This window comes from Bubalus bubalis, chromosome 9, assembly GCF_019923935.1.
Source record: "Bubalus bubalis isolate 160015118507 breed Murrah chromosome 9, NDDB_SH_1, whole genome shotgun sequence".
In the NCBI taxonomy this organism is placed as follows: domain Eukaryota; kingdom Metazoa; phylum Chordata; class Mammalia; order Artiodactyla; family Bovidae; genus Bubalus; species Bubalus bubalis.
In genome coordinates, this window is record NC_059165.1 from 85,011,378 (window position 1) to 85,028,020 (window position 16,643).

Consider the following 16,643-nt stretch of genomic DNA (forward strand, 5'->3'; position numbering starts at 1 on the left):
TGTGATTCCATGTCAAGATTTGTTAGAGATAAGCTGAATCTGAGCTAAACATATTTGAGCCAAAGGGATATTCAGACAAATTTATTATAAGAGGAGAGCAAAGAGATGGGGTTGGTGTGTATATAAAAAGGGACTGAGATGGCAGGACAGACTTTTCTCAAGTCTTAGGAAAAAGGAAAATAAATTTCCTTCGTGTAAATAAGTGAACACACAGAGAAAATGTGCTGAAAGCCACATGATCGGGGGAAAAAAATAGATCTCATCTTTGCAGGCAGTCTCAGAGTTAGGGTTTGGATTTACTATAGAACCCAAAGTGGGAAACAGACCAATGTAGATCCCAATCCAACCTGTTCTTATTAGCTCTGGGAAAGCCCCTAAAAGCACCTAACTTCCAATCTTTAAAATAGTCACAACAACAACAATATAAACAAAATGTGTGGTATGCTGTAGCTACCAAACAAATGTTAGTTGCTATTTTTCCATAGATCTTACACACTTATGGTCATGATTATGCAATTTTGGAATCAGACAATTTATCAGCAGAATGCTTATGGTAGCAAATAAGAGAAAACTCAATGTCTAATCAATAAGGAAACTTATAAACTCACTAAAGGTAAGTCCCAAGGTAGGAGATGCTTCAAAATTAATTGAAGAAACATTTAAGTAGTGTCAACAAGGCCCAGGTTTGTTCTGTTGTCCACACTTCCATCCAGAGAGTGGCTTTGTCATATAACCGCTTTCCTGGATGTTTGTAGGATGGCTATGGTAGCATTCATGTCTGTGGATAAGAGCAAGTGCTTCTCCAAATCATTAGAGTTCCTCCTGGCCAGCGTGGGTGGTACAAACTAGGTCATATTTCCTACACATTAACTGTTGCCAGAGAAGATCCAGGATCTGATTGGCTTAGGCCTTGATTCCTAAACCAATGGGAGGAAAATGGATGGAAGAAAAGAGAATGGGATTGTCATGATTATCAGGCCCCATTTCTGGGGTCAGACTTGGGCTTAGGGAGTCACACCTAATGTCCACTACTGAACACTTGGGTTCCAATATTTACTATCTATGTCCTTAGACAAGTTATGCAACCTCACTGAATTTCCTTATCTGTAAAATGAATATGAAGCTAAACTGAAATAAATATGAAAACAAAAGGTTCTCAGAATATCTGATATGTACTAAGTACCCAGTAAGCATTTAAGTAGTACTAATATTATTACTTATCTATACACTTTCACAGAGAAGGCAATGGCACCCCACTCCAGTACTCTTGCCTGGAAAATCCCATGGATGGAGGAGCCTGGAAGGCTGCAGTCCATGGGGTCGCTGAGGGTCGGACACGACTGAGCAACTTCACTTTCACTTTCATGCATTGGAGGAGGAAATGGCAACCCACTCCAGTGTTCTTGCCTGGAGAATCCCAGGGACGGGGGAGCCTGGTGGGCTGCCGTCTATGGGGTTGCACAGAGTCGGACACGACTGAAGTGACTTAGCATACACTTTCACATTATGGAATAGTTTTTAAATTGTCTGCTTTTCTGAGTAAATTGTGAAAATATAGACAATATCACCTTTATATTTTACCTCCAAAGCTTACATATAATAAAGATCCAACATATTTATTTAGCAATGAGTGAATACATGAATATCTATTGAGTAAATGAATAAAGGCCTAAAAACAATAGGAGGTAGATTTAAAAGAAAGATAACCAAATGGTGACTGGATCAAGCATTCAGGATATGGGAACAAAATGGGACAGACTGAGAAAGAATATATTTGAGATTTAAAAAAATACATCAGACTTAGAGAGGACTTTTCCCTGAAGACTAGAGTGGTTACAGGAAGTGAGCAAACCAAATATAAATTGAGTTTAGGGTAACCAGCTTGTAGAGGCTGTGACATCTTCAGACACTTTATTTTATAATTTGATAAATAATGAATATTTGGATAAAACCTATGTGAATGCTTACTGCAGTCGAGAGGATGTAGAAGAAATAATAATAGGAACTACTGAGTGTTTTATGTATTCCAGGCATTGTTTTAAGTGTTTCTCTTGTGTAGACTCATGTATAAACCTCAAAACAAATGCACGAGATAAGTACCACTCTTTTTATCCTCATTCCTATTTATAGGTGGGAAAGTCAAGCCCAGAGAGTCTGAGCAACTTGTCCAAATCACAAAGATAGCAAGTAGCAAACTGAGACTTTTACCCAAAGTCTCAGAGTCTGTGTCTTCAGCCATTACACTCTACTATGATAAAATGGAAGGGTGCTCAGATAAATCAGATTACATTTCCAAACCATCATGCACCCAAGAGTTAGATGTATTAGTATTAAGGCAGAGTACGTCAGGCCTCCCAGGTCACTGAGAGCTGAAAGGCAAAAACAACAGTTCACGGCACATGTGCTCCCTCTGACCCTCCCTTTTGGGCTTCCCTTGTGACTCAGCTGGTAAAGAATCTGCCTGCAATGTGGGAGACCTGGGTTCGATCCCTGGGTTGGGAAGATCCCCTGGAGACGGGAAAGGCTACCCACTCCAGTATTCTTGGGCTACCCTTGTGGCTCAGCTGGTAAAAAAAAATCCTCCTGCAATGTGGGAGACCTGGATTTGATCCTCAAGTTGGGAAGATCCCCTGGAGAAGGGAAAGGCTACCCACTCCGTTATTCTGGCCTGGAGAATTCTATGGACTGTATAGTCCATGGGGTCACAGAGTTGGACACGACTGAGCAACTTTCACTTTCTGACCCTCCTGTTGAGCTTTCATCATTCCCTGCATATAACACAATGGCTGCAGAGAGCCAACTAGACAAATACTTGTTGAGTGAATGGTTATGTGCATGGATGGATGGATGGATACCAGCATACGTGATGTACCCAACTTATTTCCATGACAGACTAACCTCTCAATGCCTCTCCATTTGGTAAATGTCTCTAAATATTTGTTGCATTTTTCAAGATGAGATGGTATGCTTTGCAATAATTCTTGGAATATGAAAAAGATACTTAGAGATAAGCCATGCCTCAGAGCCCGAGATCTGGAATGAATACAAAGTTGTATGTCCCTTTCCAGGGACTCTTTCAGAATTGTTGCTGAGCTAGAAAGAAAAATCACAAGGGACTCTCCAGGGAAGCTAAGGGACTAGGGATTATCCCAGTACCACTCTCCTCAAGAGAAAGCTACAAACAGGAAAACACTCACCTTGAGACATTTTATGGTTATGGTTAGCACAGATCTCTCCTGGAGAAGGAAACGCAACCCATTCCAGGATGCTTGCCTGGGAAATCCTATGGATAGAGAAGCCTATGACAATAACCAAAGCCCTTGATCATCTGATTTTAACTAGACATTCCTGCATTTCCCTTCAGCTCCTTCTATCCTGCTGCTGCTGCTAAGTCGCTTCAGTTGTGTCCAACTGTTTGTGATCCCATGGACTATAGCTTATCAGGCTTCTCTGTCCATGGGATTCTCCAGGAAAGAATACTGCTCTGGGTTGCCAGGCCCTCCTCCAGGAGACCTTCCCAACCCAGGTATCGAACCTGCATCTCCTACTGCTCCTGCACTGCAGGCAGATTCTTTACAGCTATACTAAAAATTCAAGGGAGGGAGTCAGAATTCCTCCTCTTTCTAGAGAGCTGTGGCCTCCCGTGGGGTCACAAAGGGTCGGACATGACTGAGTGACTGAGCACGCACGCATAACTAGCTAGTATTCTGGGGGTTTCCCAGGCGCAGAGGTAAAGAATCCACCTGCCAGTGCAGGAGATGTGGGTTCTATCCCTGGATCAGGAAGATCCCCTGGAGTAGGAAATGGAAACCCACTTCAGTATTCTTACCTGGAAAATCCCATGGACAGAGGAGCCTGGTGGGAAGGCTACAGTCCATGGGGTCACAAAGGGTTGGACATGACTGAGTGACTGAGCAGGTAGCCTCCAAAGAGTTAAGTTTCAAGAACCCTGTCTAAACCACAATACAGATTTCAGATTCAGCTGTACAAATAAAATACAATGTTGAAACGTAAGAAAGATGAGTGTTGAGACTGTTGTACTAGACATCTCTCTGCCTGCTTTAACTATGTGGTCTCATCTCTTGCCCAGAAAGATCTTTATTATTAAAAATAAATGAAATCAAAATTATTTCCTTATCTCTCTTTACTAATCATTTGTCATCTATGAGAATGTTTCAAAAGCCATTTTCATATTTAATAGATATTGATGGAAGGCAATTCATTTGTAAATTGGACTTTAATAAAAGAAGCTTTAAAAAAGTCATTGTACTTCCATACCCTTACAAGCACATTTCTTCAGCTTGCAGTCTCGGAAGGAACAAAATCAAAGCTGCTTGAGCAAGTTTCCTGGCTGGAGAAAAAGCTAGAAGCTCTGGACTGTAGGGAAGACAGTGGAGAACCATACAAAAAAATGGTTCTTGCAAAAGACCAGGTATGTCATAGAAGAAGAATAATCTTTATTTTAAAAGTTACCTAAACATATGAGCTGACAATCCTGTAGTCATTTCTGGCTGGGCTGGAAGTTCATATTTAAGTTCAAGATGGTAAATCACAGTTTTTGTGTTTGCTCAATGTAACTGTATTTCCTGATAGAATATTCACATACAAAAATAAACTTTCTTGGTGATATTTTTAAGTTTGATATGTATTCTTTTGAATCATATTAAGTGAATATCCTATTTATTTTATAAGTGATATTGACTATACAAATACTTCTTAGTTTTCAATTGAACTTAATCAAGCAATAGCTTCTTTCTGGGTAGTGAAAGAAGTTGATCAAAACATTTTTTCATAGACTTTTAATAAATTACTTTATAAGAAGTTACCAATCTCTGAATCTTAGGACATTTATATATATGTCATTATGTAAATTTATCTCTTGTTCAACCCATGTTGTTTTGTATCTGCTTTTGTGATAGAGGGATGGATAGACAGATAATCTGTATCTATATATAGGTATATATATCTTCACATTAAAATATATCCATATATTCCAAAGACAGATACCAATTCATTGGGTCCCACATGTATGTATACATGATGTGATATAAGATAGGTTAACTTTATCTTCAGTACATCAAGCAAACATTATTTTTCCCAATCATGACCTAGTTTTTACTATATTCATATACTTTGTTGATGGGTTCTTCCATGGAGTGGAAGAGAGAAAGAGATGGGAGCGATGATCTATTTAATGATGATATTCAAAACATCTAGCTGAGATAATGCTCCCATTTGTAAAATATGAGAACCAGTACATATTTACATCTGGAACACTTTGAATATGTAAAAGGAAGAGTTACACACTTTGTTTCTAAACTCTACCCCTTTTCAGTGCATTGAGAAATTACAAGCTGAAGTAAAAGCTTCCCAGGAGCAACTTGCAGCCTATGTAAGTGTCTTCCACCTTTTTTCATCCTTTATTTTATATCATTGTTATTCTGCGAATGAACAGAAATGTTTCAAAAGTTGTAACTATAGTCTCTCCACTGCAAACAAGTCACAGGGCTAAGAACCAGCATTTTTACTGCCTCTATAGAGTTGTTTTCCATAAATAGAATTCTGATTTACACTGATGATAAAAATTGTAAGACTGAGTTCTTATATATAACCAGATGACCTAATCAGATATGATCAGGATAAGAGAACTGGAAACTAAGGGTAGAAAAACAAGCAAGCTGGGCTAGTTGTGAGTGAACAGAAGTCGAAACTTTAGACACCTCTCCTATAGGCCTAGGACAGTTCTTCTTAAACTTTGTATATGGAGAAGTATCCGGAAAACTTTTTGGAACAGTTTTCTGTATGCCTAGAAAAGGACCTGAAAATATGTGCTGCTAGGGAATGCTGGATTCAGATGCTTCTGCTGCCCATCTTTAGACCATATTTTGAGCAGCATTATTTTATATATATTTATTTTGCCCCAGTCTTCTGGTTTTTAGGCTAATGACCATATGAACAAATCAGATAATGAACTGCCCATTTTCTGCTACAAGTCTTCCCTGAGAGAGAGAAAGAGAGACCCTCTGAAGTTCCAGGGGAAATTTCATTTATACTTTACCCTGTCTTCACTTAGAGAACAGCTTAATGAGCATCTCCTGCCACAACAGCCTTGTGGATCCATGTGCATAAACCAATGGCCGTGGTCCTGTCACTGCCCGTTGTCAAGGATCTGAGAATGCCGGGAGCGTTTCCTCAAAGAGTCACTCGCCCTCCTCTCAGTTATCTCCTCCATCCACATCCCACGTACTATGGAATGACTTATTGATTAAGAAGAGTGGCCAGTCACCCTCCATGGCCAGTCTGAACAACAACAAACTCAGACCTATCTGAGATCTGAGAGCCTGCAGCCCAGAACTCCTAGAGAAAAGACCACAGAATAATATATTCTGGTCACCAGCCCTTTGAGGTTTGCAGTGATCTGATCTGGATAAAAACCACAATAGTTTCCCCATTTTTTGTCCTGGGGTAGGGAGTACTCTTGCTTAGAAAATCTCATGGATGGATGTCACCTCATGCCAGGTGGATCCCTACAGCCATTCACCCAGGGGGTTTGTAGCTCAGAATGTTTTAAGGAGAGAGATTTGCTAAGGTTCAGTTATTAGCTTCCAGCATCTCTTCATGAAAAACATGAAAAATCATGGTCATGGGAGCCTTAGGGAAATTCCTGCAGTGTCTTCTTCCACTGTTCAGCTTCTGCAGAGTCGATTCCTGTTCCATGCTGTTCCTGCCCCAGGTGTGTCTGAACTGGGAATGCTCCCTTGTGTTAGGGTATTGATACCAACCAACGAGATTTCTCCTGTGTAATTGTCAATGCTCAACTTATAATATAGCAGATTAATCATTAAAGTTTTGCTTACTCATCAAGAATATTTAAATGAAAATAATGTTAATAATAATGTTTACAGAAGTGGACCATGTGTTTCCTAGGTGATAGGTGCTTTATGTATTACCTATTTTACTTCTCAAAACAACTCAAAAAGGTGAGCATTATTTTTCAGATAAGAAAACTGAGTCTTAGAAATTAGATCATTTGTCACACACATGTTGATTGTGAAATCTATGCTTTTGCTCTCTCAACTTGCTACCTCTCTAAATTGTATTTTCCACACACCATTGGAAGTGTCAAACATGTTGATAAAGCTTCTATCTCTAGTCTCCTTTCTCTATCTACTCTGAGTGATTAATCAGTTCATAATTCTTCAACTCTTCCTTCCATGCAAATAAGCATACCTTCCTCCTCTACCAAATTCTATCTTAATAATCTTCTGATCACAGCTCCTTAGTGCTATAATGAGCATTTCTTAAAACACTGTTCCTGGAAAAAAATTTAAATTATGTTAATAGGTATTCTGAAAAAAAATATGAGAGGGGCATTGGAAATAAAGTTAAATTAAATATGTTCACTTCCTGCAGGATTTATTAGTGTATAATCAATCTCCAAAACAGGGCCAGAGTATGTAATTTCCCAGTGGCATTTGTTCTCGAGTGACATTTTAAGCATACAACCTTGGAGATTGCTGGTATACTGCATTGAATCAAAACTCTAGGTTTGCTAAATATAACCTGAATATCTCGTGGCTATCCTAGGTTCAGCACATACAAAGTCAAATTTATCATTTTTTATTCTTATCTCTTCAGTGAGTTTGTCTGTGTTCCCTAGGCATGGTGAATAATATCACAGTGTTATTATATACTGTAGATCCAAACTTAAAACAGTATTAAAATCCCACCTGTTTCTGCTTGTATCTCATATTTTGCTAATTGTTGCCTCTGAGTATACTTTTACAAGTTATCTCACTTCCATGTCTTTGATTCCATTGTCCTGCCAATCCCTAGCTCTTTTTGACCATCACAGATCTCAATTATTGCTACTAGCCCCAAATTATCAACATATTCAAGTTCAGAGCCCCCACTACCCCTGCACACCGCCTCACCCAATCACAATGTAGCCCACTTGCTCTCACACCATCAAGCCCTGTTTGCAGAAAAGAGAAAGGATAAAAAATCTGTGTGTAAGATTTGATGTGGGGGCAGAAAACCAAACAGAGCTGGAGGTTAACACTCATGGGAGAATGAAATGTCCCGGAGGATCAGAGAAGAGAAGGGGGATGAATGGACCAAGGTGTGGGAGTGGAGCCCTGAGGATGCAGTGAGGAGACAGGACATCAGAAAGCTCCTGATAGTGCTGGAACGTTCAAGGTTAAGAAATAACCAAGAGTATTAATGAGTTTTTCGAGCAGTTTGGACTTACACCACCTACAGTATGTGAGAGTCACATATAGAGTCTAGAATTTCTGTCTGGCTGTGCCTCCTAAGTGTAACCCTTCTGCAGGATGTGACCACCGGCAGGCTCTCCTGGCTTCCTGCTACTCTGGAAATTTGTCCACAGGACTGTCCCATGCCTAGCCTTCATTTGCCTGTTCTCGCTCACCCCTCTCTGCCTCAGTCCAGTAAGCTAGTAAGATAGAGCTGTCACCTTTCTCTACACAGCCAGCGTCTGTCGGTGCCCTGGGACTTTGCTCTCTGCGCTCTCACGGTCCGAGCTATCCTTCTCTCTCCTTTTTCCAAATAAATGTTATTCCGTCTGTAAGACTTGTATCAAAGACTAACCTCTCCCTTAGCCCCCAGGGTACCTTCTCTAGGCTCCCTAACCTCCTGTACACCATCTATTTTAGCTTGAAACACTGTGTTTTATCTATTTATTTTTTTGGGGTATAGTTGCTCTATGGCTTCCCTCATAGCTCAGTTGGTAAAGAATCCACCTGCAATGCAGGAGATGGTGGTTCAATTCCTGGGTCGGGAAGATCCGCTGGAGAAGGGATAGGCTACCCACTCCAGTATTCTTGGACTTACCTTGTGGCTCCGCTGGTAAAGAATCCGCCCACAAAGTGGGAGACCTGGGTTCAATCCCTGGGTTGGGAAGGGAAAGGCTACCCATTCCAGTATTTTGGCCTGGAGAATTCCATGGACTATAGTCCAAGGGGTTGCAAAGAGTCAGAGATGATTGAGAGACTTTCACTTTCACAGTTGCTCTATAGTTTTGTTACTTTCTGCTCACATTTTACTGATGCTCTCTGTTTACATCTCTGTCCAGCACTGGACATGAAGGACACTGAGGGCGGCACCAAGAACGTGTGGGCTCACTGCAAATCACTCAATATATTTTGCTTAACTGAATTTTACCCTGATCGTGTCATTTCCCCTGCTCCAATGCCGAGTGCTATCACAGTTGCCTATTTTCCCAGAATAAAGTCCAACATCCTGACTATGGCTTTTATCACACTGAAAATGAGGGGCCAATCCCTTCTCCTGTCTTCTCTCCATCACACATCTGTGATCCCTGAGTATGGCCATGAATTCCTGCCCTGGGACCTTTGATCATTTGCAACAGGAATATGTCCCCATCATTGTGTTCACCAGATTTTTCCCATGCTTTATCAAGATTGTTCCTTCCAGACAGTTTTGTCTGACCATCAAACTGGAAGTGATCTCTCCTTCCTTGGTACTTTCACAGCCCTCCTCTGCACCTGTCTTCTGTCCTTTGTCACACTATGACCCACAACAGAATTATTTGATGGGCCCAGCTCTTCCCCAAGACTGTGAGCACTTCAAGGATAGAGAGCAAGTTTGTTTTTCTTTATGCCTCTCACAGTGTCTGGTTCAATGCTTTGTACAGATTTCATTGAAATGAATTGCTAAAATGGATAAATTTAAAATAAGGTTACTTCGGAATTTATAATAGCTCACTTTAAAATCTCTGGGAAAGTTATTTTATGCAATGTTATTCCTTAGAAATGCCAGTTACATAAGGCATTACTTTAATCTGAAATGGATACTTTCAAGGTATAACAAAAAAGGTAATGATTCCTTAGAGTGAAAATAAAAGGAAAAAATAGCAGAGAAAGAAAAAGTTGTAAGAAACCTCAATTTCAGAAGAAGTAAGAAGAGCAGATGAAGGACACTATGGTCTTAACATGAAAATTAACAATCCAAGGTCTTAGTTTCTTTTTATTCAGAATTCACTCTTCTAGAAACCAATAGTCAAATTATATTATTATATAATTAAATTGATAGCTATGCAATGTGGAAAAGGTACAAGCCTCAACATTTCAGAGTAAAACTGTCACTGCTAATATTTTGAAGATTAAAATCTCAACCCATGAACTTTAGGAAGCCTTGTCACAGCTTACATTTTTGAAAGATTGCCAAGAACTGCCCCTCTCAGCACACACGTGGTCACCCACTTGAGCCACCCACAGGACTAACTTGCCCTGGGCATTTTCATTACTCCAGTCTGCATGATTTTATCTACTTAAGAGACCTATATGGGATTAAACAAATATTTCAACTGAGTGTTTATAATAACTTAAAGATTATTGCCCATATTAGGGCAATTTGAATCAGGACTATGAGTCTTAAAGGAGGGGAAAAATAAACCTTTTAAAATGAATGCCTTTCAAATTGTTGAATTCATTGCTTGCCTACTTGTAGTATTTGGGAAATATAATTACTCATCCTTGTTCATTCACTCTGCCATCGACAATGTGATTGTCTGCAGTAGTCCAGAGGTTTGCCTCCCCTCACCCCTCACCTCCATCCCAATGGCTAGTTCATCTCTTGGTCTAGCTACCACCAAAATTTGACCAGAGCCCAAAGGTCTATAATATTCCATAGGATTATTCCAAAAGAGAAGTCTAGAAGACTGGATGATAAATGCTTGAGTGTGACACTATTCTTTATTCTGTCCTGTATGCTTGAAGTAATTCATGATAAACAGTTACAAATATCCAGAAGAAGAAACCCTTCCAATGAATTATACAGGGTGCTTCAAGCTGTAGGCTTCCCTGGTAGCTTGGATGGTAAAGCGTCTGCCTACAATGCGGGAGACCCAGATTCAATCCCTGGGTTGGGAAGATCCCCTGGAGAAGGAAATGGCAACCCACTCCAGTATTCATGCCTGGAAAATCCCATGGACCGAGGAGCCTGGTGGGCTACAGTCCATGGGGTCGCAAAGAGTCGGACACGACTGAGCAACTTCTCTCTCTTCTTTAGATAGATGTGTCTTTGAAATCAGAAGCTCCTGAACTTTCTAAAGTTTCTACAGACATACTTAGACCTGGAAGCAACAGTCCTGATACTCAGAGTCAGGAGCAGAGGGCATGGAAGGACCACCATGAGTACCATGTCAGAATTTTCCCAAAGAATTGGTTTAATTGCTTCCTTTCCTTCTCTAAAGAAGCTATCAATTCCCATTTTACTTTCCAAAGTAAGGATCCACACGAGTCACCAATTTAGATCCAGTGCAGACTCCTCTCCCCTAGAATTCCAGGCCCTCTACTAATTAGTCTTTTCCTACTATGATAGAGAACATGGGCCATTTTTGTTGCTGCTGTTTTTTGGCTGCCTAAGCATTCATTAACACTCCCTCCTCAGCAGTACCTTGATATCCTTTCCAAATATGTCTCTCTCATTGTGCAGTCTTGGAAGGCTGATAACTCAAAGTACCCTGTCAGCTACTAGCTGGGAATGGGCATGTTGCCAGCTGGACTCTGAATATTAATTCAGGGGAAGCAAGAGAGGAAAAACACAAGTAACTGATATACCCTACCAGTGACACCCAGGCATCACGGCGCTGGAGCTTGAGCTGCTGGGCCAGGACTGCTCTAGCTCCTGTCTGTTTCTGAATCTGACTCCTGTCCATTTTAGGAACCACCAAATAACCCTAACTAGCTTGAAGAAAATTCCCTTTTTCTGTATACTCATCAGAATCAGATTTGATTGTTTGTTTACAGCTGAGATACAGTAATTCTTATACTATCCAGATTGTTCTCAAAGTGTGGCCCCAGGACCAGAAGCATGAGAGTCACCTGGGACTTGAAATGCACGTTTTGAGGTCTCATCGCACACCTTCTGAATCAGAAGCTCTGAGAGTGGGTTCCAGCAATATGTTTTTCAAGTCCTCCAGTGATTCTCACGATGGCTCGTGTTTGAGATCACTGCACCGTCCAGCACAATCCCCATCTCTTTCAGCCTAGACTCTCCGCTCTCACCAATACCATTGTCCCTGACCAGCATCTGGCTCTCACCCTCCTAACTCCTGCCTCTGGGAAGCATCTCCAGGCCTTGCTCTTAGTACAGCAAACCGGGACCATGGCACATGGGACATGTTTGTCCAACTGACGAACCAAAGGAGAATGGTCTTCCTGCTCCTTCCCCTCTAAAGCTCACACTTCTGTGTGCTCTAGAAGTATTACCTTGTTCCTGCAGCTTGTCATGACTAATTTTAGGATAATGTGACAGTAATTAATACCTTAGAGTCATACAATAACCTGCACTTTTCTAAATGCTCCCACCCACATTATGTCATCTGTTTTTCACAACAGTCCTGTGAGGCAAGGAGTACTCCACCTTTATCAGATGAGGAAAGTGTGTCAAAGAAGCCTGCTCACAGAAAATAGCTTACATGGAACAAAGCAAAGATCTGAGTGTAGATATTCTGACTCCGGGGCCCCTGTTTCATAAGCATGATTTCACTTTCATTTGAAAATTTTTGCTAAATATATGTGCCAACACAGGTGCTGGTTGTATCAATAAATAAATTAATTATTAATTAATATCTAAAAATTAACTTTATTATCATCTTTTAACTTTATTATCATCTATAGACCTCATATCAGAGTGAATCAGCTGAGAGACTTTGCTAATGGGATCTGATAGAGTCCTACCTGGAGCCAATGAGGAATGGGGAAATTCCTCCCCTGTGGGTCTTTCTTTTTGAGCCAGACATGTTAATCCAAATGGAAAATTCCTCAGTGATTGTTTATGAACAGAACCCATTGGTACTAAATGGCCGCGTGTGAGATAAATCTCAGAAATATTTTTATTGCGTTAGTTGATTATAGTTAACCCTCTCTACATCCTACCTTCGTTGGTTAGGTTATCTGGGCTTAATGACTATTTTGAACCTTCATTTGAACGCTTTATGTGGTTATCCCATGGCGCATCTCCTATGTGCTTGCACTGGAGAGGCAACAAATCACTGAAGGATGACAGAGGCTTTCCAATCCCACTGGTGAGTGTTGCTGCCAAACTTCTCAGTGAGCACGGAAGGAGAGAGTCTGAGCTCTCACTTCACATCAGCACGTTGCTCATAATCTCTGAAGGCAGTACCCTCTGAATTATGAGCCATTACATGGCTCTTGCCCAGCAAGAAGTGGTTAAATAACTAATAGCACATGGATGAGGCAATATCAGTATAAAACTTTGGAGTGCCACCAGGACCTTAATTAAAATTACCTTTTTCTCTCTTTTTCTCTTTCTCTCTCTCTCTCTTTTTTTTTTTTTTGGCCTCAGAAAGCCAAGGCACAAAATGTTGCTGTGAGAGCCACTCATATTAGCTGTAGGATCCTGTACTAGTGAAGGCAGATTGAGAATGCAGGGACCTGAGGCCTGAGTTTGGTCACTCAGAACAAGCAAGCCTGGATTCTGCTGATAGCCAGGAGGCTCATTTTCCCTTCTCTAACTGGATATGGGGCCTGTTTGCTCACTCTCCATAGGTGATGAATAAGTTCAAGATGAACAAGCCCCCAAGGACAATCCTTGTCCCTCCAGCGACTTTAGAATCACGGCATGTGTCTGATTTTTGTTAGCCACATACTTGGACACATAATCTAATCCATTTATTCTGTGAATACCTATTAGCTGACTATGCATTTCTTCAAACGTGTATTTCATTTACTTGATAATCTTGGACTTATACCAATATCCTCTCAAAAGAATTATACAGAGTTTAGAGGCCCAAACATTTCAATATATTCATCGATTTTTGGTATACTCTTAATTGCTTGTCAAAAAATCAGGTGGGAACAACACAAGATTGTTCCCAGAATTTTCCTCTTTGCTCCTGAGCTGCATTAATCTTTATAAACCACCAGCCATTAATGCTCACACAGAACTCACTCTATACTATTATTATCAGCAGCTACTAGAAATCATATTATTTGTTCTCTTAATAATTGAAATCACTTTAAGATGAGTGAGAGTCATACCTTTCCGTTATGAAGAATAGAGAGATAAGCTATAGATATGAATCATGAGGGTTTTGTAAAGGCCACTGGGCCTGGTATTGGGGCTTCCCTGGTGGCTCAGTTGGTATAGAGTCTCCCCACAGTGCAGGAAACCCAGGTTCAATCACTGGGCTGGGAAGTTCCCCGGGGAAGCAAATGGCAACCCACTCCAATATTCTTGCCTGGGAAAACCTAATTCCTGCTGGTATAAGAGCAGTAATGGAGAGCTAGTTGCTGGGTTAGGGACTTAACCCTGCTACCCCAGCTGCATGACTGACAAGGGTTTCTAAAGTTCTTCTCTTCCCATTTGAGTAATGAAGCTAATAGCATTCTTTAGCCTCATAGGGTGCCATGGAAGATACATAAACGGGCGAAGTGAGGTAATGCCTATGAAGTAGTTGGCAGAGTGCCTGACACATACCAAGGTTCAAAAAAGTTATTAACAGTTATTCCAAAATGGACTGTGGCAGTAACAGTTCCACAATTTTATGGGGTTGTCACAAATAATCTGTTGGAATGAGTACTTCATTTTAGCTGCCAGTTTGTTTATAGAGAGTGCTAGGAAGCTGATGAATCAAAGACTCAAAATTAATTTCTGAGGAGAATCCTGAGTCCGTTAGTACTTCCTTAGCTCATTTCTCCCCCTGGAGAATGTCTTCTGAAGCCTTTTGTAGAACTATCTCCTTTTGATTGAATTGTGTATCTGTCTTTATCTCTGATTAGACTGTAAGGTTCTGATTCATGGTGTCTGCCCAGTAGTAGGTTCTCAATAAATATTTGTTAAAAAAAAATGAATGAATCAGTTAATCAGCAAGTGACTGAGTGAAGGAAGGTGAGCAGCCTTTTAATTTCAACAGTTATTTCAGGCGCCACAATTTCTAAAACCAGATGTTAGTTCTAGCCCCAACCCAGCTGACCATTTCTACCAGAGAGTTCTGTGCTTAACTGCACTCCAAGAGTGATATTTGAGCTCAATATTTAGCTTTGAAAAGCTGGGATGAAAGGAAGCATATCACAGAAGAGTGCCTGAAATAAGGTCCACTTTTCCCTTTCAGATAGATACCCTAAAATCCTTTCTGAATTAAGTGAGATTAGCAAAAAGTCACATTTCTAGACTGCATCAAGTTGTCCTGCTGCTGCTGCTGCTGCTAAGTCGCTTCAGTCGTGTCCGACTCTGTGCAACCCCATAGACGGCAGCCCACCAGGCTCCCCCATCGCTAGGATTCTCCAGGCAAGAACACTGCAGTGGGGTGCCATTGCCTTCTCCAATGCATGAAAGAGAAAAGTGAAAGTGAAGTCGTTCAGTCGTGTCTGACTCTTAGTGAACCCATGGACTGCAGCCCACCAGGCTCCTCTGTCCATGGGATTTTCCAGGCAAGAGTACTGGAGTGGGGTGCCATTGCCTTCTCCGTCAAGTTGTCCTAGAATTGCTTTTATTGAATGTGAGGTAGGTAGTATAGCATGATGCTAATGACTTAGTTTGGGAAGATTTTATTAAAAAAAAATTGCCCTATGGAGTTTTTCAATATATTCACTGTCAGATTATTGTTAAAGACATTTATTATTGTACTAGAGAATATGTCTTTCTGTAATCTCTGTATCAGGAATATTGGCACTTCCACTGAGCATCGGACTTGCTTTTACTCCATGGATTCTGTGCTTCTATTAATAGTTATTTTGACTATCAGAAAGGCTGGAGCCAAGTCCTCTATACCTTGTCTCTAGAAAGTGATAATGTAGGATGCCAGGGCATGATCTGTATGAACCAACCTTCACACCTGCTTCCCTACCCTTAACTCCTTCTTAATGTATCTTTCAAGTTCTTATTTTAGTGACTTCTCGTTCAATTTATTTACCTTTTCAATCTACCCTAAATGCTTTCTGAAATGCATCAATACCAAATTAAACAACAAATCATCAGAAAAGTATCAATAATAAAACTGATTCTATAAAAGTGCCCTGGGCAGTTCTCCCAGAATCGGTACCACTGACTAGAGATATACCATAGATTGGAAGAATCAATATTGTCAAAATTACTATACTACCCAGAGCAATTTATAGGTGGAATGCAATGCCTATCAAATTACCAATGGCATTTTTCATAGAATTAGAACTAACAATTTGTATGGAAACACAAAAGCCCCCAAATAGCCAAAGCAGTATTAAAAATGCAGCTAGAGGAATCAGGCTTTCAGCTATCCTACAAAGCTACAGTAATCAAAACAGTTTGGTACTGGCACAATAACAAATACAGATCAATGTAACAGGACATAAAGTCCAGAGATAAACCTATGCACCTATGGTCCTGGGTGTTCATTAGAGGGACTGATGTTGAAGCTGAAACTCCAATACTTTGGCCACCTGATGTGTAGAGCTGACTCATTTGAAAAGACCCTGATGCTGGGAAAGATTGAGGGTGGGAGGGGAAGGGGACAACAGAGGATGAGATGGTTGGATGGCATCACTGACTTAGTGGACATGGGTTTGGGTGGACTCTGGGAGTTGGTGATGGACAGGGAGGTCTGGCATACTGTGGTTCATGGGGTCACAAAGAGTCGGACATGACTGAGAGATTGA

The 16,643-nt window shown here is 40.7% G+C and overlaps 1 protein-coding gene and 2 long non-coding RNA genes across 11 annotated transcripts in view; 1 reads left to right on the forward strand and 2 right to left on the reverse strand.

Moving 5' to 3' along the window:
- LOC112586947 overlaps window positions 1–16,643 on the reverse strand; it is a 506,468-nt gene that overhangs the window by 268,819 nt on the left and 221,006 nt on the right. The gene's annotated exons all lie outside the window — the stretch shown is intronic.
- CCDC192 (coiled-coil domain containing 192) overlaps window positions 1–16,643 on the forward strand; it is a 220,464-nt gene that overhangs the window by 67,710 nt on the left and 136,111 nt on the right. For all 4 annotated transcript variants that reach the window (XM_045166619.1, XM_045166620.1, XM_045166618.1 and 1 more), the window contains 2 exons: window positions 4,301–4,432; window positions 5,336–5,392. In XM_045166619.1, coding sequence (XP_045022554.1) covers window positions 4,301–4,432; window positions 5,336–5,392 — 189 coding nt within the window. The remainder of the gene's footprint in view (window positions 1–4,300; window positions 4,433–5,335; window positions 5,393–16,643) is intronic.
- Window positions 1,515–3,300, reverse strand: LOC123335123. Its single transcript, XR_006553474.2, has 2 exons — window positions 3,198–3,300; window positions 1,515–2,369 (listed from the first exon to the last, which is right to left on the reverse strand). It is a non-coding gene; the product is annotated as an uncharacterized LOC123335123 (long non-coding RNA).